General features: G+C 41.9%; 1 protein-coding gene across 3 annotated transcripts in view; it reads right to left on the bottom strand.

Annotated features, from left to right (window-relative positions):
* tulp4a (TUB like protein 4a) overlaps positions 1 to 27,177 on the bottom strand; it is a 27,325-nt gene extending 148 nt beyond the window's left edge. Inside the window, exons 1-15 of one of the 3 annotated variants that reach the window (XM_061051976.1) lie at positions 27,105 to 27,177; positions 25,471 to 25,871; positions 24,888 to 25,151; positions 15,048 to 15,176; positions 13,734 to 13,895; positions 12,960 to 13,140; positions 9,953 to 10,060; positions 9,667 to 9,833; positions 8,830 to 9,054; positions 8,372 to 8,606; positions 7,534 to 7,678; positions 6,792 to 6,963; positions 6,543 to 6,636; positions 2,819 to 6,432; positions 1 to 2,724 (exon numbers count right to left, since the gene is read on the bottom strand). The exon at positions 1 to 2,724 is cut by the window's left edge and continues 148 nt beyond it. In XM_061051976.1, coding sequence (XP_060907959.1) covers positions 2,608 to 2,724; positions 2,819 to 6,432; positions 6,543 to 6,636; positions 6,792 to 6,963; positions 7,534 to 7,678; positions 8,372 to 8,606; positions 8,830 to 9,054; positions 9,667 to 9,833; positions 9,953 to 10,060; positions 12,960 to 13,140; positions 13,734 to 13,895; positions 15,048 to 15,176; positions 24,888 to 25,139 — 5,601 coding nt within the window. In that variant the 5' untranslated portion in view covers positions 25,140 to 25,151; positions 25,471 to 25,871; positions 27,105 to 27,177 and the 3' untranslated portion in view covers positions 1 to 2,607. Of the gene's footprint in view, positions 2,725 to 2,818; positions 6,433 to 6,542; positions 6,637 to 6,791; positions 6,964 to 7,533; positions 7,679 to 8,371; positions 8,607 to 8,829; positions 9,055 to 9,666; positions 9,834 to 9,952; positions 10,061 to 12,959; positions 13,141 to 13,733; positions 13,896 to 15,047; positions 15,177 to 24,887; positions 25,872 to 27,104 lie in introns of all 3 variants that reach the window. The other 2 variants (XM_061051975.1, XM_061051977.1) reach the window with 2 other exon arrangements.

The raw sequence follows: 27,177 nt of genomic DNA, 5'->3' as shown, positions 1-27,177 counted from the left end.
GTCTACATCTACAATGACAAAGCACATATCTTTTCGAAAGAAAAGCCAGATCCTACAATATCTACAACAGCTCATCTCATGAAATCTTTTTAAAGAGAATCCTTCACCTAAGTCCACAGGCAGTTCTGAACATGAACTCAGTGGTTTAAACTTGTGAATTTATGTGAACAATGTGTCGTGTGTATGTTTAAGAAGCCATGATCACACGTTTAAAGAGAAGAGATTTAACACTGATGGGATTGGTAGACTGCACAGTTGAATACATACACACCTTGACTTGACAGTTACACTCGACATAACTAGTCTACCGACTACACTAAACCGGGCACTTACTCATTCACATCTTTTCCATCCAATGCAAACTTCACAAAAAAAAGCCCTTTCCCCACCTTCCTATCTCACAATTTGGGCTACAATTTTTTCATGAACACAAAGAAATGCTTAGGAAAAAAACTCCACAATATACAGTATGTATAGATACTTTATCTCCTTTAGGAAATAATCTCATAAATAAAATGTACATACCAGCAACTGAGATGCTGAAAAGAACAGAGCAAACTGTGGTGAAAAATGTTGACTAAAGATTTTTTCCCAAAGAAATATTGCACAACTAACACAAAAAGATGGATATTTTTTATGACATGCTAATGTTCTTTTAATTTCTTTTTTACGATCAGCAGAGACTTTTTTTGAAATTCTTTTTCAACCCCCTTTAATCCTCTTTGACAGACATGCATCACATTGTGATATAAGAAGATTGCACTAAAGAATTAAATAATCTCAATAACCCCAAGACCAAAACAGAGCTGGTCCAAAGTGACAGCTTTCTTTTATTACTACCAAGAATTGTGTTAAGCTCTTTTCTAGAACCATTTTTTTACTATAAATTTGGGGCAGAGGCATGGTTTGGCACAAATGTTAGAGGTAATCCTAATCACTAGTTGAAAAACTGCCTTTTCACCAAATTTGGCTACTTTCTTCTTTAAATAGCCTACCCAGATAGAATTTATGTGCCTAAAAGTTTTTCTCCTCCCCTCCGTCAGCTGGCCCTGATCAGTGTAGTTCAACATGATCACAAGCTTGACTGTCTGAAAGAAGGTAAAAAGATTTCAGTGTCAGCTAAATAAATGAAAATGTCAATAGCTTCATCCTTCATTGGAGTTCTGACTTCAAAGATTCAGTGACAATGATTTCAGCTTGTTAACTTGTTCTTTTGTGGTTGTAGCTGTTGAGTTAAACAGTACAACAGCTTGTTTCCACACCTGAAGTTACACTAAAACACAGTGGCGACAGGTGTAAACAGACATCTGTCAAAGTCACCAAAGTCTCTTTATAACATTTACATATAACTGATATGTATTTACACGACTTCTGGAGAGAGTATGAAATGGCATAGGTGAAATATACAAAAATATTCCTGTACCTTGCTTATATGTGTTTATAGTGTGGGCTCTATGAGCAGGGACAGCTCCCTTTCTCCTCCAAACTACACACTCACTTCACAGAAGTGACAGCAGGTGACACATCACTTCACGCCAGAGATATTCAATCCAGGCCCCGGTGACATCTTCTGCACCCATGTCACCATATGTGGATTTTTCACTGAGGACAGGATATGTCAGTCAAAGCTATTCTGTACGACCCTCCCACCAGACAGCACAGCATTTTTCAAATTCAGCCAACAGTCTCCCAAATAAAGCAGGTAAGATGAAAATCATGTTGACAGGATATAAAGATTGTATATCACAAACAATGACAATAATGTTAAATTCATATCTGAATAGATAAACAAAATGTACATATAAATTAATCTGTGTAGCAGAGTAACATTTCTTTTTCCTTCAAAGTCCCAGGAAACCACATGAAAAAGACTGCAGTTCACCTAAACTATCTTCACTCCCAAGTGTTTTATCAGTGACACACCTTTCACAACATTAAAAAGTGTGAACTCTTAGTAGTGCTCCAGAATGATACATATATCTAAGCCTCCATTCCAGCTGAGATAGACTAAGATAGTAACAAAAGGAATGGCAGAGAGCAACGGAAACAAAGACCTCCTACTCTCAGCCATGTAAAATCATTTAAGAAAGTCCTAAAAGCAAAGCAATATTACAAAGTGGTAACTGTTTTACTGAAATTTAGTACAGCAATGGATTTCAGTGCCCAGTAGTACCTGTGCACTCTGAGAAAAATAACTTCTTTGATCCCCAGAGTGTGGTTTTCAAGTATTACTGCTGCTTTGTTTTAAAAACTGCACTTGACCTTTCTTCTCTCTCATTCGTTAGCGTGTAACTATGAGCTTCTTCTAGCTTAAGCAGCATTTATTTGCATGATGATTACCAAAGCTCAGCTCTTTGGCCCTACATGCATCTGAAGGTGCCACTGACTGCCAAACAGAGGAGATCTGAGGGCCAATGCTTATTGCACCAACTCTAGTGGCAGCATTGTGCAGTGCAGCGTGATTGTTTCTCTCTATGACCAGGGCTTATTTTATTCTTCTCTCTATAAATTAATGTCAAAAAAAAAATCTCAAATCAAACAACTGTGCCCCTTCAACAGATTGCATTTTAATCCTAGGTATAACAGAGTTATTAGAGAGGGGGGGTCTCATTTGAGGCGTTGTGTAACATTGGCTAAAGCCACAGCAAAGGCCTGCACAGCAGAGAAGGGATACTGGAAGTCCAGGATGTAGGCATTGCCATCGATCCTACCAAACTGCATCACCTGTGTAGAAAAACAAAGAAAAAAAGTTAAGAGAACACAGACTAAAAGCAACAAAGAGAGAAAAGATTCACACGCAGTGAGTGATGCTTCTTACCTGTCTGCCCTCCAGTTCAATTTGAAAGTTCTTGGCAGACTCTTGGGTGACACGGCCACCAAAGTCCAGCTGGTAGACCTGCGTTGCTTCATTCCACAGTGGCTGCTTGTTGGCCATGACATACACAAAGCCCTGGCTGCCAAGCCCTCTGTCCTCCTTCTCGTTGGCCTTTCGACATTTAATCTCGTCCAGTTCACTGGCTGCCCTCAGGTTCCTCTTACTCTTCCAGCCCTTCTTGCCGCTCTGGCACTGATTGAGCAGCTCGTCTCCGCTGATGAACAGCTCTGGCTCACTTTCTGAACTGTCTTGGAACTCACTGTTGGCAGTGGCTTTGCTAAGCTTCTTTGCCTTCAGTTGCTGTTCTTTCTGTCCCTTCAGCTTCTTCTTGTCTCTTCCTCCCAGGCGTGGACTGGAGATGAGCGAGTTAAAATCACCTAAAGCTCTGCCCTCCTTTTTTGACTTGCTCCCTTCGGCCAATGATGGCACGTTTGCTTCCTCTGCACGCCCATCTGCCCGCTTACGGTTCTTTTTGCTGAACTTCTCAGATCGTTGCGGAACTGGGCTCTCAGTCAAGGAGAGAACCTCCTGAAAACCCTCCCCAGCCTCTGCCATGGCCTCCTGTAATCCTCCATGATTCTGCAGCTCTGCCGGGGGTGGCGGAGGAGGCGGAGGGGGAGGAGGAGGAGGCGAGAGAACATTTTTGTCTACTGCCATGTGGGAGGCTTTGGGTGGTAGTGGCACTGCAGGACTAGACAAAGGTGGACAAGAGTTGTAGGTACCCCAAGGAGTGTGAAGGGCGATAGGGGGAATGGGGAGTCCAGCACAAGCACCACCTCCAGGATACAGAGGGGGGAGGGGGCAGCAAGCAAGGTTTGCCAGGTTTGCGGGGTAACCTGGAGGTAAGACAAGGGTGGCATCCTGCTGTGAGAAGGGTACAGGGGCTACCATCTCCTTTGGGGAGGAGCAGGGGCGTGGTGACCCTGGGATTGGCTGAGCCTGTACTCCAGGATAGGCAGTAACTGGAGGGTACTGAAGCGAGATTTGGTAGCCGGCAGCCGCTGCAGCAGCTTGAAAAGATGCAGCACTGGGGCTGGTGGGGGACTTTGGAGAAAGGACAAAAGGCAGTCTGGAAACATCCAAGTGCTGAGATGGGCTTAGAATAAGTGGGGGTGGTTTGTGTGGTCCAGGGGGGCCACTGGGATTTAGCATCGCGGTCCTTTCCTGAGGAACCCACACTTCCTCTGTGGCAGCAGGGTCCCACTGATAGGGAGGTGGGCGTTTGACAACCAGCCCTGATGCATCACTTCCTCCCAGTGCTAGATGCCTCAGTGACTGGTTCAGTGTTTCATCCTCAGTAAAGGCTGAATTAACATAATCAGCTCTGTCTCTGTTGCTCACTCCTCCTGTTGCACTCCCAGGTCCTTCAAGAGAGCTCAGCAGGTTGTAAGAAGACTGGGAGGCCAGAGGAGTGGCACTGTTGGAGTGAACAATAACTGTGCTGTGTGGTGCTCCAGTCCCTGGAGGAAAATCCTGTCTGATAATAGTTCCTCCTGCTATTCCATTAGCACTACCTGGGGCAGTGCCTCCAACACTGGATCCAGTGCTACACTGACTGCAGGTGTATAAGGCTGTTGGCACCCTCTGCTGGAATGAGGCTGCTAGTGCACTACTATTTTTGGCCTTAGGAGGCAGTGGTCTGGGAGGTTCCAGAATCTGTGAAACTTTAAGTGCGGCCTCTCGGCTATTCCTCCTGAGAGTGGCGTGGATGAGACTGCTGTCCAGCCTCTGTCCAGGGTTCCTGCCTACAGTATTGTTTTGATTGGCTGGGTCAGGGTATGGAGGCGGGTCCCCACTGGGTATGGAATAGCGGGGAGCTGTGAGTCTGTTGAGGGTGGCAGAGGCATAGGGCAGCTGGATCTTCCTGTCACCTGAAGAGGACGATGAGGAGGTGACCCTGAGAGTGGCAGAGCTGCCAGGTCCCTGGAGTGTGTAGACATTCTGATTGCAGACAAGGCGTGTTCGAGGGCGACACACTTCCTCCACATTCCCACTGCTGTCAAATGTTGTTATCCTTTCATATCCCAGTGGTGTGGGGTACTGGGCTTGTTGCTGACCAGAAGAATAAAGTGGGAACTCACCCTTTTTTAGACAAAGGTCCCCGGGTGGAGGAGTCCCACTAGTACCTCCTCCTGGTCCAGATGCAGCATTTGAGGCTGCGGTGGAGGCTGAAGCAGCTGCAGCAGCTGCAGCAGCCACAGCAGCAGCTACTGTCCCTGGGTAGGGGGGTGGTGGGTTCATCTTGCTGAGCTCTAGAGGGGTACTGAACACCACAGTGTCACCCTCAGCTAGCTGTGGAGTTGGCCGAGGGCTTTTGATCTTCAAAAGGTGCTCCTGTTCACCCCCCGCTGTTCTCTCCACCGCTAAATCAGTGGTTGGATGAGGGATCTGAATCTGCAGCGCCCCCGCCTGGAACATAGCTGCACCTGGAGGCTGACCTGATGACATAGGGGGAACAGGAATTTGAATTTGGAGCTGCTGCTGCTGCTGCTGCTGCTGCTGCTGTTGAAGTTGATGGTGGTGCTGTTGTTGTTGCAGCTGATGCTGCTGCTGCTGTGAGTGCTGTTGATGATGCAGTTGTTGCTGTTGCTGGAGGTGCTGCTGTATTTGTTGATGCTGCTGTTGTAGTTGTTGTTGTTGCTGTTGCTGTATGTGCTGCTGGAGCTGATGTTGATGCTGCTGCTGTTGTATGAGTTGGATCTGCTGCTGGATGTGCTGCTGCTGGATGTGCTGTTGCTGAAGCTGCTGCTGCTGCTGTTGCAAATGTTGCTGCTGTAGCAACTGTTGCTGCTGTTGTTGGTGGAGTTGCTGTTGCTGCTGAATTTGTTGTTGGTGGTGCTGAATTTGTTGTTGGTGGTGTTGCTGCTGTAGTTGGTGGTGTTGTTGTTGCTGCTGTTGTTGGTGGTGTTGTTGCTGCTGCTGCTGCTGTTGTTGGTGGTGTTGTTGCTGCTGTTGTTGGTGGTGTTGTTGCTGCTGTTGTTGGTGGTGTTGCTGCTGCTGCTGCTGTTGTTGTTGTTGTTGTTGTTGATGGTGTTGCTGCTGTTGTTGTTGTTGTTGATGGTGACTCTGTTGTTGTGAGGGATGATGAGAAGGTGGAGGTCCCACCATGAGGCGACCCATTTCTAGGCCTCCAAAGATGACCTGACCAGGACTGGAGTACCGGTTGGAGACTGTGTACTGGGCTGTCAGGATGGTGTCCTGGCTTTGGTCTGACCCACTGGCAGCCACCCCAGAAGGGGTTGCAGTGGGATTGGTTAGGATATCTAGCTGAACATTTTGATTGGCTAGGAGTGACTGGACCAGACCGATGCTTTGGGCAGGGGACATGGCCTGGGCGGGACTATGGATGGGTGCAATAGGGATGTTGACGGTGCATGGAGGGTTGTCGTCAGCTCCACCAGCAGGGCCTGTGACAGGAAGATCGTCCTCATCCTCACTGAAGACATTGGGGCTGAAGACAGGCAGATTGATGTAATCCATGGAGATCTTGCGTACCTCTGGCAGGTAGATGGTCATCTGTCTGGGCTGCAGATGGAGGAGGCTGGTCTTATAGATGACTGAAGGGAGAGGGACAATAAAGAATTAAAATGAAACATTACTCAAAATGACTGTTACTTATATATTCATTCAGTGGTTGATGTTAAAGGCAAACGTTTTTAATAGTTACCTGCACCAAGATTGGTTGGCAAGAATGTGGCCAGCCCCACTATCTTGAACTTTGTTCCCCAAATATTGGATGTAACCTGAGCAAGGTAATTTTGCTACAATACAGGGGAAAAAAAAAACATTTTCTTTACAAAAAAAAATCAATTGAAATGTGTTTGCTTATCAAACAAAACACCCACATAAGCAATCACACCAGCCAAAATATGACTGCAGCAATCATTCAGGGTTAAATTACTAACATGTCCTTTACCTGAGTGATGTCATCCAGAGGAAATTCCCTCCTTGTTAGGCTGGGCGATCCAATCGAGGGTTTACGTATAGGTAACCGTGGAGACCTGGATATCTCTTGTGTAGCACGGGACAGTTTGGGCGATTTTCTGGGATCAATATTGATCCTGTTGGTAAAGGGACAAACTAAGTCTCTACAGAGAAAGTAGCGAATAAAAGAAGAAGGTTTAGGCATGCAGTGAACCAAAAGGCAACAGAAGAACATTTTATTAGAAACTGAAGTGGATGTAAAAATGGGTTACAACAAGAAGAGAGTTATGATTTCAAGGACCACTGGAATTTTACATAAATTACAATTGTCATGCTTTGAGTATAATTTAGAAAAAAACTAAAAAAGGAGTACATTCTCTTACCCCAGAGTCTTTGGGAAAATTTTAAACAAAATAATAAATGCGCCAAGTTATTTTGTGTATTTCATGCTGTTGGAGGACTGAGTAACTACACCAAGGAATACTTTGGCTCTCTGCTGTCAAGAAAGTATCTTATGAAGAATGCTGAAGCGGGATTTATGGGGGAAATTAAATGTTGAAAAAATATTTGTTTCACAGTTCAAACTGAATAATTACGATATTTTCCACAAATCTGCCTTTACTTGATCTGTGGAATATTGGAGTGTTTGAGCTCCAGAAAAAGTCTCACACATAGTAAAAGAAATATCAGGGAAAGATGGCATGCATGCATGAAGTTCACACGGGTTAGGTTACCTGGGCAGTTTGGGGGATTTGCTGCCCCTGGATATCTTTGGAGATTTCTTGCCCACCCAGTCATCACTCAGCTCAATGTCACTAGAGTCTGAGCAGTTACAGCTGTCAACCATGGCAGATATCAGACTGTTTCCGTAGATCTCATCTGAGGAGAGAAATAAAAGAAAAAGGATGGAAAGAACGGTGTCAATTTTGTGAAAGCAGAAAATTGTAAATGTGTATTTTGTTAAATAAATTTGTAGAAACCTTAACAACTCCAATCCCTTTCTTTCAGCATTCAAACATTTACCGTAGACCCTGTCGATCCAAAACATTGCTTTTCTTGTTTAAATTATTTTTCCTCATTCACGTAGTCTGTGGACCACTGCTGCTCCATTTTAGGTCAAGTTAATTTATTTGATAGACATTAAAGTGTGGATGGGCTGGAACCATTTCATGGCTGGCTTCATTTATCACTGCGTGGGGAGTGTGCAGGTTGATTTATGAGGAACCCAGAGGCCATAAGAGCCCCCATTAAGCAGCTTTTAATTAACATGGGCCCAGTCTGCTCTATGTGACTGAAACACACACTCACTCTCTAAGTGCCAACTCAAGAAACTCAAATAACCGGAAAAGTACTGCAGCAGGCAAATATTCAGAAGTCCTATTTGAGAACCCAGTTAACTTTGATTAAGACACAGTCAAATATATATAAATGTATCCCCCCCCATAAAAAAGTATATTTTAGGTAAGATGACTTCCAGCTGTTACTCTGTAGAATGCTTACGCTGAACAGGAAACAGTTTTAAAGGAATATTTTTACTTTCAGTTAGGTTCCCAATATGAAACTAAGTTTTACCTGTTTTCCCATCCGTCTTTGGGTCCATAATGACAAACTCTGGACGCAGTTTACTTATCCGTCGACCTTTGAGGATGGGCACCAGACCTCCGAGATACTCCAGGTACAGAGTGTAGCAGGGCCCTCCCACCTCAGGGTTATCCTCCGTACGCTTCATAGTACAGTGCAGACGCTCGTTCCCAGCTGTTGGGTAGCTCACAAAATCCCGCATGTTGTTGGGATCTGGGATGGGGGGCTGATAGAGAAAAATACTGGGTTTTGGTGTAGAACAGAAAGTCACCACCTTTTTCATTTCTGCTAAAAAATATATTTTTGCCTCCAATCATTTCATGCAAATTGTGCCTCACTTGCTTTTAGACAGTGACATCTATGACTACACTGGTATGCATCAGGTACATTAACAGCAATCACTTCTTTTTGTGGCTTTAATGGATGTAGCACCACCTGCTCTGCGTTACCTTGATAGTGGGGACGAACGCAGTAGTGACGTAAGAACAGAGGCGAGAAGGCATGGTAAGCTTGGCAACATCTTTTTCCTCCTTCACTGCTGTGGCGATGCCCTGCTGGCAGAGGAGCTGCAGGCTGGCAACACGGTGCTCCACTCGCACAACGTAGAGCGCCGGGCCACATGCCAAGAACAGGCGAGAGTCCCGGTGACCCCAACACAGCGTAGTGATGGGGCGCTGCAGGGTGGTGGAGAAGACAAGTCAGAGAGAGAGGTTAAAACTGCTTTGTCACATTTACTTCATAATGCCCTCATCCTTACAAAAGGTTATTGTCCGGCATGAGAGGTTGGTAAATTTTAAGGTTCCTGACAGTCATGGCTGTGAATTCTTTCTTGAATTGAGAGAGAAACAGTTAAAAAAAAGAAAAAAAAAAAAAAAGAAAAGGGCCTTTTCATGCTTATGTAAGATGGCTGGGCAGACCTTGATCAAAGCACATCTTCAAATAATCAAAATACTATTGGTTTTTATTTAAAAGGTTTGACAGTTGGTGATTTTTATTTAATTCAAAGACAATAATAAACAATAAAGACAAGACAATAATGTTCTCAGAACTTACCAAACCTTTCCAATGTGAAATTAAGTTTTATAAAATGGATTTCACTCCAAGTTAGATTATTAATTTTCTGATTACTCTAAAGAGACATTTATTCAGTGATTAAACCTATATATTATAGTTATCCAATCATTGAAGAAGAAAAATCAAATTGATAATGTGCAAGTTTGTGGACAAAATTTACAAACATTAGATTTTTGAAGAATTCCAAGTTTGAAACTGTGAAAGTTGATCACCTGTGCTGGCGTTTCCAGTGTGTAGATGTGTTCGCCCCGAACATTGTAGAACTTTACAATGGCATTCCTGGTGGGGGGAGGACAGTTGGAGTCAGGGGAGAGGAGGGCCCGCTCCATCCCTGCCACTGCAACGAGGTCCCCCTGTGAGCACCACTGGACCACCACATCTACAGCACAAGTCACAGGAGAAACAGTCACCAGAATGCAGGTTGAGATAACAGACAACTTTAACAAAGAGGGTTGCAGGAACACCTGGGCATGCATTAATGAGGTAACACCCACACACCTTTCAGACCGGTACGGATGAGGGTGGGAGAGAGGTCGTCATAGTTATTCATCAGGCTGATGTCTCCAGAGGTGAAGCTGACAGTCAGCAGTGGTTTCTGGCTGTGCACTGAGAAGAGATACAGGACAACACGCACATTATAGACAGGCAGTGTATGGAGACTTCTAGTTTTAAACACGTTTTGGAAAAACTATAAATTGCCGTTTTTCACTTTTAGGAATGGGTTACTGCACAACTGTAAAGGTAATAAAATGTGATAATTGATTGTACACTAGACCTAAATCAAAACAGAGAGAAAGAAAAAGTCAGGCTTATTACACACAAAATCTTGCATTTGTAGCTTCAAACAAGTAGCATACCCTGAAAGCTTAAGCTACTATAAATTAAACATAATCAGTCAATCACCGATACCTTTTTCCATTAATACATCCCTGATGTATTTGTGTAATGACCCAAATACCAACACAAATTAATTATCCTGCTAAACCCTTGACCTAAAGCCCCAAAACAGTAACCACTTGCCTAGAATGACTTACAGATCTCACACTTCAGATCGCATCATAGATTTGTGTCATGGATCAGTTTTCTGATCAGTAACTTTATTAGTTCACTTTTTTGCTCCGAACTTAGCCATAACTAAATATAAACTGCAACAGCCCAACAAATCACCAGGCATCTCGATAATGTATAGCATCCTCTACACATAGCTACAATTTCAACATTGATACAAACAGTATCAGTAAAATGGAGTTACAGTCGGTGATATAAGGTGTGTGTGGGTGTGTGTGTGAACATGACTTAAAGGACTATATCTTGTTGTCAACCATAGCCATCAGCTGATACTTGCATGAATCTACACTCCTCTCACTCTAACACAAGAAAAGTCAAAGCCCAGTTTGTATTCAAGTAACCAAACACAATGAAATATTAACACTGTGTTAACGTCTTTCTGTGTAAGTCTGCAAAACTGAAATAAATAGATTAGAAAGTTGATTTGTCTTCCTTTTTGTAGAGCCAACTCCATGGTGCCCCCTGGTACTACATAAACACAGACTTTGCTCAGGGATTTAATAGCAGTACATATTTTAAACACAGCAGTGATAATGGGTCATCACCATATATCATGAGAGAGATCTGACAGGTGGAAGAAAAGGCAGATTGTCGACTTGAGAGATCATTTCTATCAGGAGTCAATCAATTACTATCGGCTGGTTTAATTAGTGAGTTAGAGCATAATCACTGTTCCAGCTAAGGCAAGCACTTTTCAGCTGAACCATTTGGCCAATGGTGAGGTGGGGGGGGGGGGCGCACAGCAGGAGTAGGACAGACCCTCACAGATACTCTACAGTCTAAGCAACTGGGACAAATTAAGCTGGAGAGAAAAGAAGGCACAAAGAGAAAACGGGATCCATTAAAAATTAGGTCATTACGTGAGTGGGAATACACAGCAAGCAGCAGGAGGGTCAGGAAAGATAATCCAGTTTCAAAAGGGAAAATTTGCATGTGGTTGAGTCCTACTTCCGAGATACACACTGGACATCTATATTGGCATTGGCGTATGAATCCTGAAAATCCTGATATAAGTTTAGTTGGAGGGGATTCTACACTTCAGAAGCAAGTCTGTCTCTTCAAGATGTCACTGATGTTATATCACATGTGGGCTATATCCTTAAATTTCCAGGTAAACTTAAAGACATAGTCTTAATAGAATTCAGTCCAGTGGCATTGTAATACAAATAGCCAGTTTTGCTTTATTACATCTTCAGTCAAGACAAAATATTTGATTTCCATTTGGAGGCTCTGACTGTGCACTTGGGTTTACTGTAAGTGTGACGCACATGAGGAGTCTAGTGACACACAACCTTACACAGTGTATGCTAAGGCTACAGCTAACGCACAATTAAGAGCAAACAAGAGGTCCAGTGGCAACGTCAGCCCAAATTCAGTGAGTTCTCTTCCACAGCGCTTCTCCTTCACTTCCCACCCTCCAATCTTCCACCGCATCTCCCCCCATCCACCTTCCATTGAGTCACACTCTTTGGTTTGATTGTGGTTTTCCTTGCCTAATCCACAACTGGTAGAAAAGGAGGAAATAGTTGAGCAGTCACCTTCACACAACCTTAGATGGCTCAAAAGCCAGTGAGATCAGCATTAATATTACCGTGTCTTTTTAAAGCTAGCCAAACATTAGACGATTTTCAAATCGTATCCGATTTTAAAAATGTGGGAGACTGGAGACATAACGGGGGTTTCAACCGATTAAGACCACACACCTGCTGTTTGTAGTGTAACGATTACACAGACACAAGATCTCACAGAAACTCGTGAATAAATGAGACTTCAGAATAAAAACAAAACTGTAGGACTATCAACATTTATAGCATGCTTTCCTGCTATGTGTTCTGTTTTGCAGCGATAATCAGAAAATGAGAAAAACAACATGAATGATTGGAGTACATTGTCTAATGTGCTAATAAAGCAAAAGAGGCAAGGCAAAGCTCATCAAGCTAAAAACATTAAAACATAAGAAAGAATGAGTGGCAATGTTTGGCACCATCACTCAGAAGTTCACATCTGAACAGGCTTTCAGATCGGCTTCTTCTTAGACCTTCTTAGTTTATTGTCACCTGTATTCACACCGGTTCCGAGTCTAAAATATTCATGAGAACACAGGGGAGACTGCAGATACAAATGATAATATAGGGCACATCTAGAATGTATAACTTGTGCCCCCACCTGGTGTCCCTAGCTAGAAATCTTTCCCCACCCACTGGCTAAGAGCATGAGGAAGAGTTCATTGAGCAGTAAAAACTGGAGAGAGAGTTAGAAGCTCAAAGATGGTCCCAAATCTGCCTGATTCTGTGCTGAGATTTCTGCATATGAAACTGCTGGACTTCTCTAGATTGCCCACCCCCAATAGCCCCCCTCCCCTCCCTTCCATTCTACCAATCACGTCTATATTTAGTTGTGAGCCTGAAGAAACTACGGAGAACTTTGAGCAGCTTACCTTGTGGTGGGGAGTAGTCGTCAGAGTCAGTGTCACTCTCACTGCTGTCCTCCACCAGGAAGCTGGGATAGTTCCAAGACATGCTGACAATGCCGTCCGACTCATGCAGCAGAATGTGGGCCAGCATGCGCCCGTGGCAGTCCATCACGATCACTTGTCCATCGGCCGTACCAAACAACACCTGGAGAGAAATAGTAAAGGGTAATTAAGAAATGTATGACAGAAATTTATGTCGGAAACAAAAACAGAAGAGAAAAGATGGGAGGCACACTTCAAAATAAAAAAGGAGATGACAGATGGAGAACAAAAAAAAGTAATGCAAGAACGGTAAAACAACTTGGAGAAAAAAAAGGTATACACAGGTTAAGGCAATGAACAGAGACATATATGCTGACTGAAACTTTGATGATGTCAAACCTAGATAGATAGATACTTTATTCATCCCCTTGGGGAAATTCAGGTATCCAGTAGCTCACGTAGTCAGACAAATAAAACAAACCAAACAAACAAAAAATTGGACAAACAATAAAAGTCAAAAACCTGAGCTGAAAATGTAATGACATGCATGCTTTACAAAACCACAACACATTCAAAACAGAGGACGCTTGCTTTCACTCAAAGATGATCTCCCTCAGGGCCTGTCCCTGCCTTCTGAATGACAAGTCAACATACTTAAGCCTTTGACATCCATCAGCTTACTTAGGCATGGTGCTAATCTAAGATATGACCTAACCACAACTACTCTGCAAAAACATGTGACTGTGTTCGTGTTACCTGCTGGTCATCGGGGGTCCAGATTCCACAGGTAATCTGGCTTTCCAGGTTTATCTCAGAGGACCAGTGTCTCTGTCCGCTCACTGATCCCACCAGGACGAAGCCATCGCGGTACGAGATAAGAGCCTGGGTGCCATCGTGGGACCAGGTGAAGTCACTCACCTGCAGAGCAGCAGACAAATTATTGGAAGAATGAAATACCCATCTTTGTATACAAGTAAATTTGTTTTTGTTGTGTACACTAATAAGGCTCCAGATTTGTTTTTCAATCATGTGATCAATACAAATATAGACAGAAAATGAAATGGCAGCTATATTAATAATTGATAAATGGTATATAGTATAGTATAGTATAGTATATGGTATCATAGTTAAAAACAGAAGGCTGTTTATCAAATAAAACAAAAAACTTTAAGATGCCATCTTGGCCTCCAAGTGTTTCCGGGGGCTCTGGTGCACTCATTTGCACGCATTTAACACACTGCCTCCAGGAGTGACTTGCAAAATAGTTTTACTTTGTTAATACTGTAACAAAACTATGAATTCCAGAGTCCACACCGGTAATCTTTTTTTATTTTATTTAAATGATTAAATAGGTTAAATTACAGTACATGCCCTGAAGCAGACTGGTAATAGTAAAGGGTTATATCATGCCATAAATAGCGAGTGCATCTGTTAATGTCACTATAAATTTATACCTTTGCACTTTAATTAAAATGTTGACCTTAAGGGGAAAGAAAAGAGGAGCTATTTCAAACGGTATGGGCTACATATTTTAAGAGAAAGGTTAATGCTTAGGTTGTCATCAGCTAACTAAATTAAATTACAAAAGAATAATGTGCTGTCAGGATTTGTTAGACTCCGCTCAGAAGTTCACAGTGATTGATGGATCAAGCCTATCCAGGGTGTTTGCTGGGCAGTTATTATTCAAATCAACAAGTCAAATGTTTTTTATTCCACGTTGGGTAGGAGGTAAATGACTTTGTCAAACAGTTAGTCACAATATGGTGGGACATGTGCATGAATAAAGCTTAATCTTACAGGGGTACAGGTTAATGTGATTGACATGAAACCATAATATTTTTAGGAAGTATTATTTCTGCACTGGATGCCTGTTAAGCTTTGCTTATACTGGGATCCATGCTGCTACTTAAATACGAAGCATAACTTTAACAGAAATTGTATTAAGAATAGTAATAAACATATGATTTTCCACTGTCTAATAAGAGAAACAATTTCATACAATTAATCTAATTCATGGGGTTCACAACAGCAGTCTTTGTTATAGTGTCATCCCTGTGTAATGTATTTTACCTGTGCTCCCCGGTCATTGACAAGCTCCACAGACCAGCGGCCCTCATACTGGATCCAAACAAAGATCCCGCCATCTGTATCACAGGTGGCCAGTTTCTGGAAGGGCTCATTCCATCGCACCAAGACCACCTGAAAGAAAAACACAGAAAGAAATGCAATGCTTAGAGATCGTACTTAGTCATTTGCCTGAGCCATTGTCTGAGGTCCTTGGCGGTGTTCTTTTCTGAAACACTGGACTTTTCAGAGAGATATACAATTAAACTCATTCATTTCGAGTAGTATTGAAGACAAAGAATTCAGCAGTGGCCTTTTCTGTGACCGAGCTGAGCTGTGAGATGATCACAGTGCCTTGTCAGTGTGCCCTTGATCCAGACTTTGCACCCTTCCTTGCACACTCAGTGCAAGTCGCTCTAAATTGGAGCATCAGCTGAAATGCCTAAAATGCAGAAAAAGAGAAACCAAGATCCCAGATTTCAACGAGCTAAATTTAGCATCCAACTAGACGGAAATATCACAAAGTGGGTTAACCTCATTTTGAAAAAGTTACAAAGGAGCTGCGAATATCCAGACAATAAGATTAAAATCACACTGTCTCTTGTCAGAGTGAGTGAACAATGAATAGCTGGTGTTCTGTTTCAATGCTCATGTAATTTGTACATGTTTTTGGAAAGCATTAAATCAGTCCCAAGAGATATATTTAACTGTACTGCCTCTTACACCATGACTCACAGTACATGGGTTTCTGTATTTGCCCAGAGATCACTGAACAAAGACACAGCACATAATTAGCCAAAGGAATGGTTTGGAGAGATGGAAGGTGTTGATCATTGGCAGAGAGGGGTATAGATCAAACTATTCATAACCTCTTCCTTTGTCAGTGTTGCTCATTATTGTCCATCCAGTTCCCTCCTCTGTCTGTGTCACTATCTGTCTGGTCCTCTGTAGCGTGACTCAGCCTATTCCCAGAGGAAAATAATCCTGAGCAGGGTGCAGCTCTGCTCTTTGCTGGGCGCTGCACGTGGGCTCAACATGCTCAAACACAGAGCACAGGGCGGGTTTTAGCGAGGCTTACTCTCTCTGAGGGAAAGTCCAACAGATCAGTGGCTAAGGGCTGGATAAGCCAGTGAGTCTTGCTCTTCTCCCCAAACAAAAGCGACAAACACAATACTCATGGTATAGATGATACAGTTACCGAGAAGTTATAGAAAATCCAAAGTAAAATGTCACTTAAAAGCCACTTGAATTAAGAAATTCATCTGAAAATGCGGCCCTCTGAATTTTGAAGAAAAGCTGTCAAAAAAACATTCTGGCAGATGTCTTAGATATTACACTGTAGGTCACTTTCCAGGCTAGAGTGATAATCACCACTATGTTGACGAAGACGTTCAAGGTTTTAATAATTTAGTTAAGCTACATATGTTGTATTTTTAGTGCACTGCGCTTGCTCCTATAAACAAATGGGTAAGAGAAACTAAAATTTTCAGTAGCAATACTGAGGAAACTCCAGGTACAAACCAAAATTATTTAGCAGGATTTCTCAACAGTTCACTATTTGTCACTGTGTTTCGTATTGTTACATGTCATAAAAGTGATAGAAGACAAGATTATCCTCAGTGATCTATCTCACACAAACATGTTTATATGAATACACTGCGTGCAACTCTGCAGCGTAATGAGTCAACAGTAGGATTCATAGCTCTCTTGGCCCTGCTCCCTCAGCATTAAGGTGTCTACTGATCCAGATTTACCATGCTTTTACTCCCACTCCTAGTGGTATAAATCCTAATGTTGCTCTATAGGTGCGTCCCAGCTGGCAAGCCACAGGAAAGAGGACATAATGAGAATGTGGCCTGTTGCAGGCCTGCAGCTCAGGTCTCTATATCATTATGACTGAGTTAACCATATTCACAGATCATTAAAAGTGGCCATCTATCATTCAGCATATGTGGTCACTTGGTGCAGTAGTGCTCACTGTTTGAAGCTCACAAGCTTCTGTAGAGGTACCGTCAAAGTAGACGAATTTCCTTGTTGAAGGATCTCACTTGGGAAATATAAAACCGTGTTGATACAACACTTATGCACTGTCTGCAACCTCTGGGGAGCCAAAATGATTTTCTGAATAGCATTATACAACCTAGTTCAGTTCTAGCCAGTGTAGACACGAGGTTTTGGATTAGTTAGAAAATGCAGTTTGAATGATTTCATCATACACTGTGCTCACACTAACAAAAGAAAAAACAGAAAGAAGAGAAAGGATTTTGGTCTGCACGTGTGCACACTGCACACTTAACAGAAGCCACAAAAAGGTGAGAATAATCTGTGTTTGTGTCTGTAAATTTAGCTCAGTCCAGAGATTAGTGGAGGCTGGTCAGGCATCCCGTGAGGGGACAGCTGAGCACCTTGCTGTGATGCGGCAATCGGGGAGATCAGACGTCACATGGAGGGAGACAGACAGGATAAGGGTGAGAAGCCACAGGACAGCTAGGGGCAAAGGGATCGCAGACAGGAAGGCACGTGCATGTATGCAAACACATACAGGTCTTAGAAACTCTTAAATTATTATCACTTTCTGCATGGTGAAAATTACACAATAGTTTGTTTTGACCAAGCTATTTGATTGGACAAGAGGCATTCAAGGAGAGCTAAGATCACTGGGACTTTTTACTGTGTATCACTGTACTCCAGGTGTTCTGAAACAATAAAATTACATTTAAGCAAACAGTCTTTGTTTTGATTGTTCAAGCCGATATCTCAAATTCACATGGGCCAATTAGGAAGAAGCAAACAGGCTCTTGTTTCATTGGCTGCATGATGAATAGAAACTGTACGCAATACTTAATAGCTGATATGCTGACTTACACAAAAAAGCAAGTAGGGCTGAAACGATTCCTCAAAACTATCGAGTACCTTGATTGCTAAAATGCCTCTAGTAGGAAAAGTGTATGGAAATGTCCAGTTCCAGTCAAATTGCTGAACTAGTTTTGCTGGAGAACTGTAATAGATGATTAAAGAAACATAAAATACTGTGTTAAATAATTATTCTGAATACCAGCACAAACTATAGCCATGCTGGCATCCAGTATATTAGGACACCTTTTCTAGGGATGTTGACTTAATAAATCACAATTGCAATCATCAAAGCCACATGCTGCCTAAAGCCACATGCTTTAAGCTAATCCTCATCCCATCTCGACACAAACCTAGAAAGAGAAGAGGAGGCTTCATGTATGTGATCCTTTTAATACGGTCCTTTGCTAGTACAAGGCCATTGACAACTTCAGCTCAGGAAATTGGCACTTTCCCCTCTCCTGTGGTGCCATGCTGTTGTCATTGCAGCCCTGGCACTTTTACTGGGACTTAAGAGTCAGGGAGCTGAGCTGACCCTAGCAACTTAACTGAGAAGACCAAATCAAATCAAGGGACAGCTTTAGGTTGCATTGGAGTCAGCAGAAGTGAGAGGACACTGTGACTGTGCACAGTCACAGTGATGCAGGCGAGAGCATATGGGTCATTTGTCCCTGGTGGAAAGGACTTTATTTTTGCAAAAGGTTACTAATAAGCAAGCTGAACTGGTAATGCAGGAAGTCAGTATTTAAAAAGTATAAATTAGCAAAAAAATCTACTATTGTCCAATGTACAAATATTTCCCTGCACATACCCTAGTGACTCTACAACCTGCATGCATGATGAAATGAAAGTACAAATGCACCTTTTTAAAAAAAAAATGTAAAGTCTACATTAAAATGAAGTAAGTAGAAGCAACCTAAATACAACTGCTGATGCTGACACTTGACTACTAATGTTTAGAAATGTATTAAAAGGTCAAGGCCTAATGGCAAACTATAAAATTAGATACAGTACGAGCAAGCAAAAAGAAGAAGAAACTCTGCCCTTTACCTCTGCCTCCTCCTCTTCCCCCTGTTCTGATTCGTGAACTGACAAGATATTAAATCAGAGCCAAAACTCAATTAAAAAAGTGCTGTGTTGTGCTGATACAAAAGGAAGAGGGCAAATATGAGAGAAGTAGAGACTGAGTGATCTGCAGTGTGACTGGGAGGTTATTGGGACAGGACCTTTAGGAGACGTAGAAGAATCAGAACATTTTACAAGTAGAGCAAGCATGTACTACAACTTTAAACAATAGTGATATCTCTGATAATAGCATTTAACCCGTTATCAGTGGCTGTGATTCTGAGCTAAAGTGACAAGTTTGATGCTATTCGTAGGCTTGTTTAGTCAGTTTTATGATGGATAACGAAGGTGGCCATGGCAAGAAAACTCAGACTACCAACAATTCACTAAGAATTTTGTCTTTGCCAATCTTTAGAAAATCCTTTAAAAAAAAAAAAAAACACCATTCTCTATAACACCATTCAAAATACAAAAACATTTAACAAAAGAAATCTTGTGCTTTCTATTTTCCTAAGTAAACAAAATTGTTCTATGTAGGCTGGAATAGGGAACTTTATCCTGCTAATACAACTCCAAGCAAATTGAACCATATCTTTGTCTGATCCTCGACTACAAATGCTTCTCATAGCATAAAGAACCTGCACAGTGCCAAAGGCCACATGAACACATGAAGTACACCTGGGGCTGAGGAAGCAGCAGACATGAGTGTTATGCAACATGTCCTCTCAAAGGATGGATTAGCACACCAAAGCCATTTCTGCTAAGCACATTTGGCGAGAGCATTTTAACATAGTGAATGGGTTCACGTACTTTCAATCCTGAGCAGGGCTTCTCATGTCAGGAGATCAGGTGAGGAGTAAGCAGAAGAGGATACTCATGAAAAGGACGTGTGACGGTAATGACAGAAACAGTGGAGGATAGGAGAAAGAGGGGGATGGAGAACTGGGGTTTGAAGGAAGGAAAGATAGCATAACAAGACCAGGAACCACTGTAAGGTTTAAACAAGATGGTGATGGAGGCAGAGGTGGGGAACACTGAGGTAAAAGTGCAACTCTGCCCTTTAATAGTCGTTGCCTTTACACAAACATTTCTTCAGCACTGAAGAAATGGTGGTGCATTCTGCCTGTCTGTAAGCTAATATTACTATCCCAATTAAGTATGAACAGACATTTTAGTTACAAAGTGATCCAGGATCCCATTTTTCCTCTCCACACATTTGAAAAAGGTCCCAAATCAGTGCTGTTTTTTTTCCACACAAACCTCTTTCAGGAATACTAGCTGATTTATTTATGAGAAACCACTTTAAGCGCATACAATGTCACACATGAAAATGAGAGGAAAGTGTGGTTTTACTTTTTGATATATCTACAAGAGTGATTCATTCCCTATGATCTTTAAATATCTAACATTTTCAGAGGCAACAGCCTAAACAGGAGCTTTAAAAAACACCATATATACTATTTAAGTTGTTGCTAGTTCTGCGTTATTTCCTTGTTAATTGTTTAGCACCAATACACCAAGTCAAATTCCTTGTATGTGTAAATGTACTTGGCAATAAACCCCTATTCTGATTCTGATGATGATGATAACATAATTGCTAAGACAGTGTGCTTAGACTTGTCTATTAAGTTAGATGTTTCTGCCACACTTTTGTAACGTCTCCAAAGAAAACTAAGCCTTCATGTCTCAACAGTGTGGAATAACAAAGCACTAAATCAACAACCATTGGATCAGATATAAATCAATTTGCAGCTCAGTTAAGCCACAAACTACTATGAGTTTAACCTGCCTTGATGAAGATCCTGGATCTGGCTACAAAAGGGAAAACCAACAGAAGGGACTCCTGCATTTAGGTAATTAAGTAACCACAAGGGAGTGATATCAAGGTGTGTATGAACTCAGCCGTCAATCAAAGTGTCATCCATCGTTTAAAACGAGTCCAAGAAGCAACAACACATATACGAAATGTCTTGTGACTTCATAAGGTTGCATATTTTTAGCAACAAGGGACACATCCCCTCTTGAGAGTGTCACTTTATGTTCTACTTTCTCTTGCAATATAAAACTAGGAGACGCAGTGTACTGACACACAGAACATCTACTTACTCGAGCAAAAATACACCAATTACGATGCAGCAATTAACAAGCTTTATGCCAGGATTTTACCCAACTGTAAGAAGCTGAAACTGCTCTTCCCTACAGCGGAAATAACAGCACTTCCATCACATATTGCGAGATATATGTATGCTTTCATTGCAAGCAGAAATATCAGTTGACAGGATTCTGACAGACAATTTGCCCAAAACCTTTGCAACAGCCAACATTGCATGTCAACATGCTGACAGATATATTCAAGCCTGTCTCAGATGTTCAGCTCTCACTGAGAATGAATGGAATCCTAGTGACTGGCTGCTCAGTCTGTTCAGCATCAGGTTGTCAAAAGAAGCATTGATCTATTCTGATGCGCGTCCCATTGGGAGTTCTCTGCAGCTTCAAATATACAGGTACAGAAAAAGACGCAAAACTTATTGCTTTCTTCTATTTCTAAATGTGTTAGAGCGAGGTGTAATGCAGGTCAGCAGAACTGTTTAGATAACACTATGAAAATAGTATCAGGATATTTGAGGCCAAATTTATTTAAATATAACTATTTTTACTCTTCTGATGGATTTATTTTTAGTCTTTAAAGATTTTCGTGTCAAGCAAACTGACTTAAACTGTTACTCTGTGTAATATAACAGTGGTTTACTGATACAGCCATGTTCTGGAAATAACATTCAAGCAACACAGTGTGAACATAAATCCCATCAACCCAGCGATTAATTAGCAACTATTTTTAAACAGACTTATTATAAAGTCAATTTTTCAAGCAAAAGCTTCTCCAATATATGCATGTTTTCTGTTCTTGTACTTTCATGTCATCAATATACGACACCTCTGTGGTTCTGAACAACCAAAGATGCTCCATTTGGCTAAGAAACACTTTTTGGAGGCATTCCATATGACGTCATATTTCAATATATCAGAAATTATATTAGTAGTAGGGGCGACACCATTCTCATATTTATGATACCATTTTCTATTGAAACATCTTGTTAAGCACTGATGGCATTTGCAAGAGAATACAGTATTATATTGAAATCATATTGTGTAGAAATTAGTGTTACTGCTGTGTCATTTCTTTCCTTTAGATGTGCTCAAAAAGGTGAAGGTGAACAAATCCAACTTTTGATTTAAGTGATGAAAAAAAATAAACTTTGGCTCAAACAATGTTTGATTAAAAAAAAGGAATGGTGACACCCCTTATAACAGATTAGTATTAGAAAATATCTTTTTCTATCTGTTGCCATAATCAAAGTCCATTTCCAACATACCGTCGTCCAATTAAATATCTGTGTTAACATGCCAAAATGATGATTGACCAAGTTCAAATAAATGCACACAAAAACACATATCTGTGTTCATGGTTATCAAATGTATTACCAAAAGTATGCCAACATGACGGTGTGACATATTACAACAAATATTCTGCTAAGCTAACAAGCTCCATGAACACATGAAGCATAGAATACAAAGCAGTTCACTTGGCTCTGTGAAAAGGTGGCTGTGGGAGATAGAACAAAAGGAGCATGGCTCCACACACACCTTGCTCTCTTTGAAGCTGTTAGCTTGTAATTATCTCTTACCCTGGCTGATGGGGGAATTAGACACAGGTAGGAGCACAGACCTTTATCAGAGATGCACTACAGGCATTGGACCTACAAAAACCTTTAATTATCTGAGGAAGATCCTGAGGGACTTCAGATTAGGTGCTGGAGCAGGACAAGAGAGTCCTCTTACCAGATATATGTCAGCTCAAGATCCAGTCTTAACTCACTTCACTGGCCGTATTGGGCCAAGTCCAAAAGACAAATCAGTTGAGTGGCTGACTCACATTAAAATGATCATGGGACACTTGGGTCTATACATCACCAGGACTAATCACGAAGATAAAGGCTGCCGGCATGAGTATTGATTTTTGCATATCTGGAGTAATACACGATGAGTTTATGTGGGATTTTCTTTCTTTTCATAACGTGAGTGCAGCTAATTTAGGTGAAAGGACACTCGTCACCAACGAGGACAAGTACTCAATGACAGCACTGACGTGACAAAGGACAGAAGTGTAAAGGGATGCGACTGCTTTAACTGCTGACCAAGCAGCTTTTCAAGACAAGGAAAGGTTACACAAACGTATTGGCACAGCTCTTTCAAAAATGATTATTAAGAGGATATAAACATTGGCTAAAGGAGATTATGCCTATTCTAAAATGTAGAGAGGACTGGAAAAAGTAAAGTTCCAACTCTTGGGTCTATCTTGGTTGATCAGTCTGAAAGTATAATGCAAAAAGCATCCTCTCCTCAACAGAAGTGGAATTGAAAACCACCTTAGTGAGTACACAGATCTGTCAGAACTTGTCAGAATTCATTATTCTGTGTGATATTCACCACAGCCAGAATCCTCTAATTATGCATAGGGAGGTTGAGTGATGGATTTTGCATTTCCCAAAGCTTTTATTTATTGCTTTATATGAAATCTAGAGTAAAAGTGGGGACCAGGATTACTATTTTCGTTACTGCCACTGCGATTTTTCACACAGTTTTATTAACTTTTTTGTGCAAAGCATCTTGAATCATAAAAAAAAAAAATCATCACATAATTGTTCATCTTAAAAGCGTTAGAGAAAAGCTCCAAAAAATAAAATCTACTTTGTATTAATCACGAATGCAATTTAGTGGTACATTTTTTTACTGTGGGAACGCACAAACAGTGAGGCGCAAAAAAGTGAGAACAGCAACGCAGAACAATCAGGATTAAAACACAAACAATAATGAAGGCAAGACAGTGGAAACAAAATTAATTTGAGTGCCTCAGAAATGTCATCCACACTATAAAAGACACATAATAATCGGTTAGGCTATAATTTGAGTCAATCAGCAACACCTAAAAGGACCCAGGTACAAAGACATACAACAAGAACCAATACAATGCTTTAACTACAACTGGGAACTATACAACACAAATCATGTGAATTTCAAAAGGTGGATCAAGTCAAGTTTAACCTCCACACTTCGTGGATCACAACGGCGATAGAGGTAATTTCAGGTTTTAAATCACATTCAACTGGGTGGAATTAAATGACGTCTCTGCAGCGCTTCAGTCACTCTCTGTAGGGATTCATCCACTCTCCCCTCAGCTGCCTTATGGAATGCTGACAGAGCACTTTGCTCCATCTGACCAACAGCTACACCCACTAAAAGAGAAAACGCAACCTGTGTGCCATCTCCACTGGTTGCCAGCACTGCTACATGCTGAGTGGAATATTCATACACAGCGGGGCTATGACAGACCCTGACATGGCTTCACGGGTATTTGCATTAAAAAATGCCCTCAGTACACCAGTGTTTGAAAAACGTTTAAGGATATAGTGAAACTAAGATAGGCGGAATTAAATCATTTAATTGGGAACAGTTAAGAGATTAAATGGATAGGGTGTCAAACCAGAGCACTTGGAGTATGAAGGTTTATTCTTACAAAAATGTGATAATGTAACAGGAACACTTCTATGGGTGTACCTTTCAATCATATTTTTGGTAAACCAGAGTCTAACCACCAGTAACGATTGATACCAGTTGCGGTCATTTGCACGCTGCATCCTATATGTAAAGGGCTTAATAGTGGAGCACTAAAAAATATGAGTTAAGAAACTGATGATATATTATTGTGAAGAGGCCAATACAATTTGAGTGCAACAACTCCTCTGACACTATTTGATTTTGATTTTTACACAGATTTGAGTTCGTTTCCCTGATAATTTCAACACAATCATCAGGATTTTTGCTTTAAAAAAGAATGGTCTAAGCGATTTACCATAAAGAACCTCTTACCTCGCTGTTGTGTCCTCTGAGGTTGAAGTTGACTCTCTGCGGGGTGGGTCGGTCCCTTCTACAGTGGCTGGATGTGAACGTGACCCCGACAACTCCTCGACCGTTCCCGGTAGCGAGCCAGCCCTCCTCGTAGTAGCGCTTCCTGCACACTGGCTTCTCCTTCTCACTCTTGGGCACGCGGCCCTTCCAGGACAGGCACAGGATGTTGGAGTCGCTGCAGAGGACCGGGCCATGCTCCACGGCAGCGAACATCCCTGCAGCAATCTTCACAACCCCGTGGATAATAAACAAAAATATAATCACTCAGAGGGAAGTCAGAAGTTTGTCAGAGTGGTCGAAATGGTTATGAGCGTCTCTCCTTCACTGAGGTTACTGGTTCTGTGTCGGATGTGAGACAGCGACAACGGTGCATAGTAAATGCGCTTTCACTCTGTTATTTTCAATAATAAAAGGTGAAAAATTGAGGTCACAAAACTCAGGGCTTTAACATTGCTGGATAAAAGATGTCATATAGCCAATGGGCTGCGTACACAACAAAAGGCACTCATTCAAGTTATTCTGATGCTTTAGATCAGGGAACTACCTCGTTGATGCTGTTTCTATGACAAGGCAACAGATGGGGGGTGCGGGAAAAAATATTTAGGAATCCCTTGTGGCAGACTCAAGACTCGTGAGCTTTTCAAAAAGAAACATCGACAAAACCAAAAAAGCTTTTTCTTGTAAACTCATCAACAGGCAAGGCTTCCATTCCATTCAACCGGTCCCAGTGCTTCCAGTTGACGCAAGTAACTCTTCTGTCCAGTTCAGTGTATCATTTCTGGGCTCCACGTCCTCCTCATACGACCCCGGCCGTCTGTGAGAGAGGAGGAGCAGGGAATCCTCTCCATCAGCTGTGTGCCAGAAGGAGAGATGCTGCTCCCAGTAACGTCATCACGTCAGCCAGTCTGCCTTTTCAACCCGCTGCAGGGATCCCATGGAGGACTGCTTAAACAAAATATAATAATGGAAAAGAGGTGTCATTACCACGCACAGTCACCACCATCACATAAACAAACGTAATTAAAAAAAAAAAATGATAAGCCGTATTAGAGGATGGTGTCAAGGTAGAAGCCGGGTGAAAGAGCTGGAAGCACTGATCTGCCACCTACATCCGTTTATTTAAATATTAATGCGTTTTCCTAAAATTACCACTCACTTACCGCCTGTCTCCCTGAGCAATCACTTTAGGACTACCCTGCTCTGCGGAAGGATATTTAACAAATTGATGAATTATAGAAAAGAATCATGAATCATTTCAACACCAAGTTTTATTTATAATTAACTGACCAAAGCGGTAACGTGAAGTAAAAAAACAAATGGGGGGGGGGAAAGCCAACCATGGGGTGAACAATATAACAATTAAGAGGAAATAAACAATTGACCATTTCTCACACTATCAAACGAGATCAGCAAAACAGAGCAGCGCTCAACAGATGTTCAGAGTCGTGATGCTTTTGGTTGTGAAAGAAAATGATGAAACAGTCCAGTCGGAAAAGAAAAGACATTTAGATTAAATCACCTGTCATCACAAGAGAAGAGAAAAGAGGAAAGAGAAAGGGTCTGCACGGCAATTCAACTAAAACAGACGGGGAGGATCGCCACATATTCAGCCACCTCCAGCAAAATAAAAACAGTGACATGAATGTTAAAATAAGAAGCCAGTCGGATGTTACATTAATGACTCTCACTGACACTCAAATGCTGCCGAGATGATGCAAAAAAAAATCCCCCTTCACCGTGAGCTGCCTGCTAGCTCCACTTAGCTACATCCTGGATGTTGGATAAAGATGCAGAATTATGTGGCGCTCCACAGATCAAAACATGTCAGCGGTGGTATTAAAAGCTTTCACTGTTTTCTCCTTTGTGTGATAAAGCTAAAATGAGATGCTCGGGACCACAGTTAAGGATCTCTGTGTCTGCTGCCTTCTCCTCAACAAAAAAAAACCGGACCGTCTCAGCTAACCCCGGCTAACCGACTAGCTAACTAGCTGAACCCGAACCACCATCGAGGGGTTCTGGCTCCGTCCATCCACCGCTTGGCACTCGTCGATGAGGCTACGACTAGCAGCTAGCTAACTGATTATCCTCATGTCTTTTCAAATGTTACAGCAGGGAACTATCTAAAATAACGTCATGTCGATGGTGTGACGGACTAATAGGCAGAAGAAAAAAACAGACCTGTCGTCAACAAAGCCGGAGAGCCATCAGCGCCCAGTGAGAGCTTACCTCGTCTGTGTTCCGCTGCTTCCTC

This window comes from Labrus mixtus, chromosome 12 (genome assembly GCF_963584025.1).
Source record: "Labrus mixtus chromosome 12, fLabMix1.1, whole genome shotgun sequence".
NCBI lineage: Eukaryota > Metazoa > Chordata > Actinopteri > Labriformes > Labridae > Labrus > Labrus mixtus.
The sequence above is the reverse complement of the archived record's forward strand: the minus strand, read 5'-3'. Positions and strand labels throughout refer to the sequence as shown.